General features: G+C 37.7%; 1 protein-coding gene across 1 annotated transcript; it reads right to left on the bottom strand.

The window, feature by feature from the left end:
* Positions 1 to 1,786: 1,786 nt before the first annotated feature.
* LOC112513292 (ruBisCO large subunit-binding protein subunit beta, chloroplastic-like) lies at positions 1,787 to 6,447 on the bottom strand. The gene is made up of 15 exons (XM_025119515.1): positions 6,379 to 6,447; positions 5,623 to 5,865; positions 5,398 to 5,523; positions 5,117 to 5,254; positions 4,464 to 4,559; positions 4,125 to 4,367; positions 3,494 to 3,728; positions 3,215 to 3,384; positions 3,037 to 3,114; positions 2,872 to 2,943; positions 2,668 to 2,772; positions 2,452 to 2,544; positions 2,281 to 2,373; positions 2,061 to 2,184; positions 1,787 to 1,968 (listed from the first exon to the last, which is right to left on the bottom strand). The coding sequence occupies exons 2-15, from the start codon at positions 5,863 to 5,865 to the stop codon at positions 1,955 to 1,957; spliced, it is 1,830 nt and encodes a 609-aa protein (XP_024975283.1). The 5' UTR covers positions 6,379 to 6,447; the 3' UTR covers positions 1,787 to 1,954.
* Between the last annotated feature and the right edge of the window lie 7,028 nt (positions 6,448 to 13,475).

The raw sequence follows: 13,475 nt of genomic DNA, 5'->3' as shown, positions 1-13,475 counted from the left end.
TAATGGAATTTGATCACGCATTTGGTTGGTAGAAATTAGAATGAAATCTCTCAAAAGAATTAAAACAATCGTCTTTGTTTGGACTATCTCACTCATCGCCCCACTCGTCGTCACATCTATCACCCTGTCCCACTCCTATCAAAACCCTACCCCACCCCTGCTCCATAGGTGGGGATTTTGGGGGCAGGCAGGGTGGGACGAGATGGTGGGGACAGAGTGGGAATGGCTGACAGGGTGGTAGCTACGATTACTATAGTGGTAGGCTGGTGGTTAGTGGTGGGTTGGAGTAGGGTAAGGTGGGACAGGGGTGGGGGAGGGCCAGGTGGCAGGGTGGTAGCTATGACGATGATAATGGTGGTATAGTGGTTGGGTGGTTGGGCCTGGAGTGGATGTATATGATGACAACAATAGTGGCATGGTGTTTTAGTGGTAGGTTGAGTGGGGTGAGGGTGAGTGGCGGTTGTGAAGGCGCCGATAGTGGTGTGGGGGTGGGGGGTTAGGTTAGGGGTAGGGTGGGGCAGCAGGGCAGGGCAGGGCGGTGGGGCATGGGTAGCGGGATGATAACTGTGACGACGACAGTGGTGGGAAGGTGGTCAGGTAGCTGGGATTGGATGGGTATGACAACGACAATAGTGGCATGGTGGTTAGTCGTGGGTTAGGTGGGGTGAGTGGCAATTGTGACAGCGACAATAATGGTGTGGTGGTGGGGGTTAGGTTAGGGGCATGACAGTAACAGTAGTAGCATGGTCGTAGTAGGGATGTGCAATGAGTGACTGGGGGTGGACGGGTGTGATGTCAACAATAGTGGCATGGTAGTAGTGGTAGGGTAGGGTGGGTGGCGGCGACAGTAGTGGTATGGTGGGGGTTGGGGGGGTTAAGGGTGGGGTATGACAAACAATAGTAACATGGTCGTGGTGGGAGGTGATTGAATCCAATTTCTTCCATTATGCCAAGGAATGATAAATTCATTAATTTATAGAATTCAATGGAATTTGAAAGATTTCATTCATTTCAAAAAATGAACCAAACAAAAGAATTGGAATTTGATCAAAGGAATTTATCATTCCAATTCCATCAAATTCCCTTGAATTCCGCAAACCAACTGGCCCTTTAGGGTTCTTATCCACTCTTCTATCAATCATTTTGCTCTCTACTAGAATCAATTCATCCCACTCTTCAAGCTTCCATTTTATTTTCCATAGCTCCTCTACTGGAATCAATCCATAGCTCATCTATTAGAATCGAGGTAATTAGTTTTCCATACGGTTCGCATCGCTCCTCTACTCGAATCGATTAATCTATTATAATCGAGGTAATTACTTTTCGTTATGAATGATCCCCAGGATCAAGCCATATCAATCTGAAGAAATAACATTTCATCTCCAAGTATGATTTTATTTAGTTTCGTTTGAATTTGGTTTTAAAGCTCGATATCAAATTGGGTTTTTTTTTATTGTAGATGGCTCTATAAAACTCAATCATATCAATCTAAAGAAGTAACATTTCATCTCCTTATAAAATTTTATTTGGTTTAATTTTATTCATTAATTTATATAAACTATAAGGACTAAGTTTGCATTTAACTCTACTGCTAATTATATCCACACTCTCCATTTTAAAGATACTTAACAAATCCCACAAATTTCTAAATTAATAAAATAAAGATCCACAAGAAACCATTGCTCAAAAGTAAAATACTTGATCAAAACCTTTTTGCTTCAACTTGATATGAAGATTGACATGACAAAACATTGGAGAGGGAATGACACAAGATAACAAAAAGACTGATGCAACTTTTTTCTCATTTCTACTCAGAAACCATCATCATACATGCCTTTGCCTTTCCTGCATATGTGATTCAACACAGGACTCACTACCTATATCTAACATAATTCTGCAAAACCAAATCCCCTTCTTTGCTTATTACTCAACCTTCCTCACCTGCCTGCCTTCCTTAGTATCCATACCCTGAACAAACATCATCATCAATCCCTTAGCCACTTGAAAGAAAACCAAAATTGTTATATCAAAATTCACAAGAAGGAAGATCTAAAGTCTACCTGAATTGTCCATTGGGTTTCCAGCAGGCACCGCTTCAGGTTCCTTGATCTCTACCACTACACAATCCGACATCAAGAATGTTTTTGCCACCGATGAAGCATGCTCCAGACAACACCTCACCACCTGAACAACATCATCATCAGTATGCATATTTAAGTATATAACACCCAACTCGCATGAATCAAACAACACATAGCTTCTGGTGCACTGCTTCTTCACCTTTGTTGGATCGATGATTCCAGCAGACATCAAATCTTCATATTTATCAGTTGCAGCGTTATATCCATATCTCGCATTATCATTAGCCAAAACCTGACACAGATACAACAGTTGAACACATGATGCAGGGGTTCTAAACCATAATATCTTTCTCAAGTGTCAAGTACATACCTTCTCACTAACAACACTTCCATTAACGCCTGCATTCTTTGCAATCAACTTAAGAGGGTAACTCAAAGCTCTCTTAACAATATCCGCTCCAACCTGCACGCAATTTTATCAACCCACTACTGTCAACGAGGAAGGACTTCAATAACCATATCCAAAACCCCAAGATTTAAAAAGATAATATATTACTGCACCAGCTAACGTAACAAAGGAACATACCTTTTCCTCATCATTAGCAAGGGTCTCCTTGATAGCATCCACTTTAGAGGCAAGCCTCAACAGAGTGCACCCACCACCAACAACTATTCCTTCCTCCACAGCAGCCTACAAACAGATAATGTTGCATACTTGTTACACCTTTAGCTTCTGATTACTTCAAAAGAGCCACAACAACTTAGTAAAGCATATCCATAGATAACTCACCTTTGTTGCATTAAGAGCATCTTCTACTCTAAGTTTCTTCTCCTTCAGCTCTGTCTCAGTTTGTGCTCCAACCTAGAGTGTGCAATTGGAACCAGAATAAGCAAACATAATTTCATCACTCATCATATCTACACAAAACCCCTTAAGTCAACCTTCACTACTGACCTGAATGACGGCAACACCTCCCGAGAGTTTCGCAATTCTTTCATTAAGCTTTTCCTTTTCATAATCCTGCTCTGCTACCTGTTTGGATAAACAATACAAAGCAAGAATTAATGGGAAATCCAATAACCAGGAGCAATGCCTGCACGTGAGGAAACAAGTGGCAGTCTCAAGTTTTAACCTCAATAAGGTTTCTAATTTGTGCCACGCGCTTTTCTACTGCTCCTTGAGTGCTCCCATCACCAACTATTGTAGTAGAATCCTTGGAGAGAACCACCTTGGCCGCATGCCCCAAGACAGAACTGTCGGCCTTGTCTAAGGTAAGCCCCACCTCATCTCTAATAACAGTCCCTGTATGGAGAAAAATATCAACATATATATAGCAAAGAAAGGTAATTGACAAAAACAATCAAATACAGGGAAAAAGGGAAAGCTATAGACAGATCTCTAGAAAAATAACCTCCAGTCAAGATAGCAATGTCATCAAGATATTGGCTCTTCCGCTCTCCAAAACCTGGAGCTTTCAGTGCAGCTATCTTTAATGCTCCTCTAAGTTTGTTCACAACAAGAGTTGCCAAAGCTTCTTGTTCAATATCTTCAGCAATTATGACTATAGGGTAGCCATTTTTGATGGCATCTTCCAGCACACTAATAAGATCCCTTGCATTTGTTACTTTCTTGTCTACCAATAGCAACTGCACACGTATAACCAATGAACAAGTAATTAGATGAGCTTTATAAATTACCCAAATTCCCCAATTTTTACCATAAGTCAGTTCTCCTTCATTGATTTTAAGTCACAAAAACTTGTCTCACATTTGGTGGGACAATTACACTGAGACTGGACAGGACAGGACTATGGGGGGAAACAATGCATTTTTCTGTCACGTCACTAAAGGTGGAACAAAAATTACGAATATAGTACAAGCTTGGTAAATTACTAAACTACCATGTTAAATTAAAACCCTAAACCTTCCACAATTCTTTCTCCCTTCCAGTCCTGTCAAGTCTCGTATATCAAAAGCACACCATGTTAAAGCCCATGTAAAAAGCACAGAGAAACAGGTCTAATAGAGAAAAGCATGGACTACCTTGCAGTTCTCGTATTCAGCAACCATTTTCTCGCTATCAGTTACAAAGTAAGGTGAGATGTAACCACGGTCGAACTGCATGCCTTCAACAACATAAAGACTGTTTTCGGCACTTTTCCCCTCTTCAAGGGTCACCACACCCTTGCGTCCCACTTTACTCATAGCTTCAGCTATCATGTTTCCTACTTCATAATTGTTCCCAGCACTAACTGCAGCAACATCAGCTAGTTCACTATCTTCCACCTACAACGTCAAAATTATCAAAAATATCCAACCAGTTTATGCTACCACAAAACTTGCACATGATTTTAGCAAAGGCAATGTGGTCCAGTGAATTACCTCCTTTGAAATCAGCTTGAGCTCAGCCACCAAAGCTTTAGTTGTCTTCTCAATGCCTCTGGTAATAAGAACAGGATTTGCACCAGCTGCCACAACCTAATAACAACAATTACATTATTCAACCACCAAACTGACCCAGTAAATCCTACTCAAGAGTAGGGTCTGGGATGAAATGTTCTCTACCCAAAAAGAGTAAAGCTGTGTTTTCATGAAGACTAGCATATCGTGAAAGAAGGTAAGGAATAAAGACTAACATATGGTGAGGGAAGCATGAGAAAAATAAGAAAAAGTAATGAGTGGAACACTTTCATTGTTTACAGAGATGGAAACAGCAACACAAAGCATGAACAACAAAAAATAGAAGAATGCTAGATAAAACTGACCCAGTAAATCCCACTCGGGAGTAGGGTCTGGGATGAAATGTCCTCTATCGAAAAAGACTAAAGCGGTGTTTTCATGAGGACTAGCATATCGTGGAAGAAGGTAAGGAATAAAGACCAACATATGGTGAGGAAAGCATGAGAAAAGTAAGAAAAAGTAATGAGTGGAACACTACCATTGTTTACAGAGACGGAAACAGCAACACAAAGCATGAACAACAAAAATAGAAGGATGCTAGATAAATTTGAGCGTGTAAGAATTTTCAGACAGACCTTAACACCTTCTGTAATAAGACCTTGTGCAAGAACAACTGATGTCGTTGTTCCATCTCCAGCCAAATCATTGGTCTTGGCAGCCGCTTGTCTAACCAGTTTTGCACCAATGTTCTCCACTGGATCCTCCAATTCCACCTATAAGCCAAAAAAAACACCATAAGAGCCCGTATTATTCTTGATCTAATAACAATTAATTTCCAAATCTACCATGAGTTAAGACATATAATATAACATCACAACTAATGAGCCTTTTCATCTTTGTATTAAAGAATGATCACCTCCTTGGCAACAGTGACCCCATCATTAACGATTTTCGGAGCACCATACTTGCTTTCTAGAACTACATTTCTTCCCTTTGGGCCAAGAGTAACCCCAACTAGATCAGCAAGTTTGTTCACACCAATCTGCCACAAAACAAAATAGATTGATTAGTGACAAGAGCATGGAGTAAGAACTCAACTTCATTACAAACTATCAATGCTCATCACTTATTGTTGACTCACTTGTAGCTTCTTTATAGCTGACCCATCCTTGTTAAAGTATAATTCCTTTGCTGCAGCTTTAATTTGGGAAGTTCTAAGAGATCTTCGGAGGGCAAGATTCTGTCCCCTGCCCAATGAGCTAGAAGATATCGAAGCAAAAGAAGATAACTTGTTTGAGGATGTTGACAGATTCTTATCCATCACCCTGTTACTGGTAGAAGCCAACGATCCAACAGACGAGATGCCAGCAATCGACGAAGCCATCTATCTCACCAAAGCGATCATCAAGATTACTCTTAATCAAACAATGTAAGTTATAATGGTAACATCATAAACCTTTCAGCTATTTGTCAATATACACATAATCTTCTCAAAAACATATCTTACAAACCCAAAAAACACACAAACTTGGAACTCTCCAGCTAAGAGCCACTGAACAGATAATGGAATTCCCTAACCCACAAAACATTGTCAAAACAAAATTGCATCATAAACATAAAACAGAAACAAGCCACCTACCAAATCAAAACACACACTTTTGTATGGAATACAAAATGAATATGAACAGTGTTACAAACCTAACCCTATCATCATTCTATCCGTACCAGTAATAGATATTTGAATGCTAAAGATTCAAAATCATTCAAATTACAAGTAGAAAAGCGCTCCACAAGCTTTTGAAACTGATGGAGCTCTGCAAATCATCTATAAGCAAGCAATATTCTGATAACCAAACAAAAAGAAAGATTTATGTAGTTTGTATACGAATTAACTTACCAGATAAGATGGTGAAGATCGAATGCGTAAACACAAAAATGGAGTAGCGAGAGAGAGAGCGAGCGACGATGGGGTTTATCAAGTTAGGTTAATGCAGTAGGAGAGAGCGTAGAGTTATATATAGTAAGATAAACGATCCCGTTTTGGTCTTGAAGGTTCGGATGGATTGGAGCCGTTGGATTGGTCATCTGAGGATTGGATTTATTTTTGCACCGGAATCCTCTAGAAGGACGTTATACCATGTCATTTTTTAAAATAATATAGAATATATATATTGGAAATTACATTTCTACCTACCATTTTTCGATATTAATATTATATTTATAAACGAATCGAACGTTCAGTAAACCGTTTAATGGGAAGTTCATTTATATTTATTTATTTAATAAATAAACGAACATGAACAAGTTTTTTTTTATAATGAACAAACGTCTTATTCATGCATTTATGTTCGTTAATGTTTGTTGATGATAATAAATTAAAAATTAAATAATAATAATAATAAAGTAAAGAGTTTAATTTTTTTGGATTTTTTTAAGAAAACTAATGGATTTAATTTTAGTCAACCCATCGTGTCACTTATATAGCTGCTTGGTTGGATGCATTTTTCTCCACATTAGGCTTAATCTTTCCAACCATCATACGTTAGTGAAAATTAACAAATTTTCCTCCGGTCTCTACTACATAAATTTGATCCTCACCTCTTAAAAACTCAACTGATTCACTACTCACAGGTGGCTTGAGCCTATGTGGTTTAAGCTCTACTATTTGTTTAAGTCTGTTCGTCTGTTTGTTATGTACATTTATTTATGTTCATTTAGCATCTTAATGAGTGAATATAAAAGAACACTAACACAACCATTTCTTAAACGAATGAATACGAATACAAAGAATTTTGTTCGTTTACTATTTGTGTTTATTCGATTAAGTTAAACAAACAGACATGAACGAGTTTGTTTGATTCGTTTACAAGCCTAACTAATAATATCATAAGCAAAATCGAGGAGACTATTCATACCAACAAAACTGCAAAGGAGATATTCGTAAAATATTTGGGAAAAGGAAAGGAATATTGTCCCGAATTAAAAGCTTTGCGAGTCCATGAAGCAAAATGGTGAAGGTGAGGTTTTATGTTTTTATGAGGGTATTTTTGTCATTTTAAAAATACTGGTTGGAATGGAATTCAATTTCACGTGGAATAATGAAATCTATTGTTGAGGAAATGTTTGGACTTCAAATTTATTCCATGGATAAACCAAATGCCGGAATTGACCATTTTAATTCTATTAAGGCATGATTTGACAAACATAAGCTAGTTTATAAGTTAGTTTATTTTTTTAATACACGTTTAAATAGACATAAATTAATTTATAATTAGCTTGTTGATAAGCTAATTGGAATAGTTTATAGGAATTTTTTTACCATTTTTTCCAATCATGATCATTTATAAATAAATATTAGTAAATATATATTATTAAAAAATCAATAAAATTAACTATTATTAATATTAATAAATGGTAATTAATATTAATAAAAATTATTAATTAATTTTGATTATACATTAATCTTAATTATTATTTATTTCCAAGTTATTGTTAGGGCATCTCCAACCTTGATGCTAAAAAAAACACCAAATAAGTGGGCCCGTTAACACCAAAAAGATACTCAACTCCAACCTTTTGCCGTTCACCTCTTCCACGGCAAATTTGCCGTTCATTTCCTTCCTCCGGCAAAATTTTGGTGTTTTTGGCGTGCGATTGGATCCAAAAGAACGGCAAAATTAGGGTTTTGCCGTTCGATTGGAGTTGCTCTTAATCATATCAATTGTTTTTATATTATTATTCAATACATTTAATTATAAAAAGCTTGATATAATAATTCTAAATATGTTTATTTAAGTTATATAAAAATTAAAGTTACATTTATGTTGTCTCATGGATAATAAAATTGTGTTAGATATTTTTAATAAAATATTTAAATTTTATTATTAATTATATTTTTTGAAAAAATTATTTAATTGATTAGGATATGTGAAGTTGACAAATTTTATTTTTATTCGTGTTATATGTCATGGTTCTTTAAAATCATAAAATAGCTTATATTTTTTCTAAAACTTGTTTTAATAAATTCAAAATTTATGGTATATAATCAATTTTAAATTCTTTTAATTAACATATTATATTATTTAAAAGAAAATTACCATATTATTTGTATTAGTTAACATATTATATTATTTGAAGTTTGTTTTATTTTAAAATATTATAGTTGCCTAATTTTTTTTAAACGCTTTTAGTTACTTTACATGTTTATTAACTATTTTTTACTATTTGGCAATTGCTGAATAGTTTAGTGCAGAGTGATTAAGAGACTCTCATGATATAATACAAAATGAAATATAATTGTTTGGTAATTGTGTACAATGAAATTAGGGCCCTTAATGGTTAAGGGAGATTCATAATACAAAATCATTCAAAGAGTTTTAAAATTATTAAGAGACATACTTTTTTTTTGCCAAACAAGATTCACATCTTAATGATTCAGAGGTTATCTCTTAATGAAACTATTAAGAGATAAACAAATAACCCCTAAACATGATTTATTTATCAGCTGACTTATCAGTCATCGGTTAGTGTTGGTCCCGAAAGGGTCTACAAGAATATAAACAGTTTGTAGAAGGGGGGATGAATACAAACACATTATTTTCAAATTTAAAATATATATTGATAGAGAAGATCAATACATATTTTACAAGACTGTTTGCGGAAAGATAAGTCAAGAACTGGTTCAAGATGCAGGAACAATTTCGTGTATATTTCATGAACTGATTACAATAATATATACAAGAGTACAATGCAGACAATATGGAAATTATAAACTCCTTAAATGACTAGCCTCTATCTACGGAATGTATAGCAAGAAATGGGTGGAGAAGATTGAATAATTCAATTCATAATCATTCTATAATTAGCTCTAGTCAACACTCCCCCTCAAGTGGAGAATGGATGTCTATCATTCCCAGCTTGTCAAGAGAGCTATGAAAAATCCTTCCACACACTGCTTTCGTCAGAATATCTGCGAGTTGGTCTTTTGAGGGAACCAACGGAAGTTCGATTGTACCTTTTTCTAAGTGATCCTTAATAAAGTGCCGATCAACCTCCACATGTTTGGTCCTATCATGATGAACATGATTATTTGCTATCTTAACAGCCGCTTGATTGTCACAACCTAACTTCATCGGATTTGTGAGACCGATACCGAGGTCTCTCAATATTCGTTTTATCCACAAAAGTTCACATACACCATGAACCATTCCTCGCAGTTCAGACTCCGCACTTGATCTAGCAACAACCTTTTGTTTCTTGCTTCTCCATGTGACCAGATTACCTCCAACGAACGTAAGATATCCGGATGTTGACTTTCCATCAGTCTCGTTTCCTGCCCAGTCGGCATCCGTGTATCCACTTATCTCTTTACTTTGATTCTTTGCGAAAAAAAAGTCCTTTTCCTGGAGACGACTTCAAGTATCTCAGAATTCTGTATATAGTTTCCATGTGATCTTCACTCGGAGCATGCATAAATCGGCTAACAACACTTACAGCATATGCTATGTCAGGGCGAGTATGAGACAAATAGATTAACTTCCCGACCARCCGCTGGTACCTTTCTTTGTTCGTTGGGACCTGATCCGGATGAATCATTAATCCGTGGTTTACTTCCATAGGTGTGTCTGTCGGTCGACAGTCAAGCATCCCAGTTTCTGCGAGAAGATCCAACACATACTTTCATTGACACATAGATATGCCCTGCTTTGATCTTGCTACTTCTATACCCAAAAAATACTTTAAATTTCCAAGATCTTTTAGTTCAAATTCTGTCGCCAGAACCTTTTGAAGATTTAATATCTCCTTTGAGTCATTTCCAGTGACAACCATATCATCTACGTATACAATCAATGTTGTTATGTTCTTCTTTTGTCTCTTCACGAATAGAGTGTGATCCGCATCACTCTGTTTGTACCCGATTTTCTTCATGAAGCTAGAAAATCTCCCAAACCACGCACGTGGAGATTGCTTTAGCCCGTATAATGCTCTGTKTAGCTTACATACTTTGCCTTTGCAGTTTATCCCGGGAGGAGGTTCCATATAAACTTCTTCTTCAAGRTGACCATTTWGGAACGCATTTTTCACATCAAATTGTCGTAGAGGCCAGTCTTGGTTTGCTGCTATAGATAAAAGGATACGAATGGTATTTATCTTTGCTACAGGAGCAAATGTATCTCCATAATCGATACCATACTTTTGAGTGTACCCTTTAGCAACGAGTCTCGCTTTGTACCTGTCAATATTCCCTTCCAAATCGAGTTTGACAGTAAATATCTATCTGTATCCTACCGGTTTCTTTCCTGGAGGGAGATTTACCATCTCCCAAGTACGATTCTTTTGGAGGGCTTCCATTTCATGGTTCATTGCTCTCTTCCACTTCTCGTCTTTCAGTGCTTCATGAACATCGTTTGGTATAGACACATATGACAACTGGTCTACGAGTAGCGCTTGAGATCTTGCAAGCCGGTGCGAGGAAACATAGTTGTTGATGGGGTATTTTGCCTTAGCCTTGAGATCTGGTTGATATCGCTTTACTGGAACTCCACGGTTCTGTCTTACAGGATATCTTGGTTCAGGTTCTTGCGGGGTGTCATTGTTCAGGTTATCYTGCAAAACAKAATCATYAAGGTTAGTGGTTGGYGAGGGAACCGAAGGCGACGGCRGTTCATGTGGCTGGTGGACAGGCGGGGAAGTTATATTATCTTGATCTTCAATCACCACATCATCTTGCTCTCCACTAGCTTCCTCCATATGTGTCCCATTATCTTCTTCTTCATTTTCGTTGTTCGAAGTATCGGGTGTTTCATCCTGCAGATTTGGTTCTTCATTGCATTCATATGGGTTCTCTTCCTGCATTTTAGATGTTTTCTCCCCTTGAAGAGAACACTCACCTCCAAAGAATTGAATATTCTCATGAAATACCACATCTCTGGTGATGTACATTTTTTTTTTCCGTAGGGTCATAACAACGGTAACCCTTCTTGGAATCAGCGTACCCTAGGAAGATGCATCGACCAGCTCGAGGTTCCAGCTTACCTAGATTTTGATGCACATAAGACGTGCAACCAAAAACCCTTGGTTCAAGATCAACGCTTGCTGGAATTTCCACGAGTTCCTGAAGTTTTTGAAGAGGAGTTTTAAATTCAATGACTCTAGATGGAGTTCTGTTCATGAGATAAGCTGCAGATTGAACAGCCTCACCCCAGTATTGACGTGGAACATTCATGTCAAACAAGGATGCTCGAACAATCTCTAGAAGTTGTCGATTTCTTCTTTCTGCTAATCCGTTTTGTTGTGGGGTTCCAACACATGAGGTTTGATGTCTTATGGATTTTTCTTTACAAAATTCTTCCATCTCTTGGTTGATATACTCGGTTCCGTTATCTGATTGCAGGACCTGGACGTCACATTTGTATTGTGACTTGACGGTTCAGACCAATTCCTTAAAGACTGTACATACTTCTCCCTTATGTTTAAGCAGAGAAATCCAAATCATGCGTGTACATTCATCAATAAAAGTCACAAAGTAACGAGCACCATTAGGTGTGGGTATTCGAGTGGGGCCCCATACATCTGAGTGAATAGTCATAAAAGGAATCGAATTCTTATTAGCGCTCGGAACATATGAAGTTTTATGGCTTTTTGCCATTTCACAAATACCACATTTAAAATCATCATCTTTTCCAATAAACAAACTTGGTTTCAATTTTCGAAGATACCTAAATGATAAATGCCCTAGTCTACGATGCCATAGCCATGCCAACGTTTTATTTCCTTGAGTTATTCCAGTATTAAGAGCTTCACCATACTTCTGATCTTCAAGGTAGTACAACTTCCCCCGCCTAGTACCATAGCCAAGAATCCTCTGTGTCTTGATGTCCTGGAAGATGTATTCATCAGGCCCGAATGTTACAAAACAATTCAATTTTTTTTGTAATTTGGGATATGGACAAGAGATTAGAAGATAATGAGGGAACCACAAGAACATTTTCTAGATTCATAGATCCAGATACTTGTATTGGTCCTTCACCAGTCACATGTGCAGTTCCTCCATTTGCCGTGAGAATCTTGGATTGTTTTGGAGAGCACCTGGATACAAGCTTACATGGATCATTTGTCATATGATCGGTCGCTCCTGTGTCAATGATCCAACTACCATCACTAGTAGAATTAGATTTAGACATACCATATTTGTTCACATGCTCAGTATGTGCAGCAATCGGAGCCCGCTGGTTCGTCTTTGGTTGAGGTAGCAACTGTTGCTTGGCCTATTTTTTTTCGGGGCTTCTTCGAGAAATCCCACCATTCCGGATATCCGAGGATCTCATAGCATCGTTGCTTTGAGTGTCCTTCTTCTCCACAGTGGGCGCATGTAAAAGAGCTTCCCTTATTGCTTGGATTCTTACCTTTCTGAAATCGGTTCTTGGCAGCCAAGTGTACCATTCCATCAGTTTCAACTTTCGGTTCTTCCATTGTATTTCTTTGGTTTTGATCCTTTCGAACATAGGCATAGCATGATTCAAGATCGAGAGGAGGGTCTTTTCGCAGGATGTCACTTCTGACATGATTGAATTCGGGATCGAGCCCAACGAGAAAGATGTGAACACGAAGGCGGGCAAGGATCTTATTACCTGATACAATTTGTGCCACACTTTCTTCCTGAGTTGTAATGCGAGTGTCGATTTCTTGAAATATGCTRACCAGTTCATTGTAGTAGGTGGGCAAAGGTCTACCGTTTTGGCGAGTAGTGAACGATCTTCGGTTAAGCTCGAAAAGTTGAGTTTCATCAGAACCATCGTAGAAGGTTTTCACAACTGCTTCCCAAATTTCTTTTGCCGTCTGGAGACGAATGAATCGTTGAATCAAGGAGGGGCTCATCGAATCGATAAGCCAACTCTTAACACGGTTGTTATCGATAAGCCAGTTTTCTAGTAGTTTTTCATCCATGGGTTTCTGACTTTTTCCAGTAAGAAATCCGGATTTATTTCTTGCTCC

This window comes from Cynara cardunculus (genome assembly GCF_001531365.2).
Source record: "Cynara cardunculus var. scolymus isolate 2C chromosome LG 1, CcrdV1, whole genome shotgun sequence".
NCBI classification, from domain to species: domain Eukaryota; kingdom Viridiplantae; phylum Streptophyta; class Magnoliopsida; order Asterales; family Asteraceae; genus Cynara; species Cynara cardunculus.
Note: the sequence above shows the minus strand (reverse complement) of the source record. Positions and strands in the feature narration are given on the sequence as shown.

Coding starts and splice junctions, on each gene's coding strand:
- LOC112513292 (XM_025119515.1), bottom strand. CDS start 5,865: ATGGCTTCGTCGATTGCTGGCATCTCGTCTGTTGGATCGTTGGCTTCT. Junction 5,255..5,397: donor GGGTCACTGTTGCCAAGGAG/GTGATCATTCTT, acceptor TTTGGCTTATAG/GTGGAATTGGAGGATCCAGT. Junction 2,374..2,451: donor GAAGTGTTGTTAGTGAGAAG/GTATGTACTTGA, acceptor TATCTGTGTCAG/GTTTTGGCTAATGATAATGC.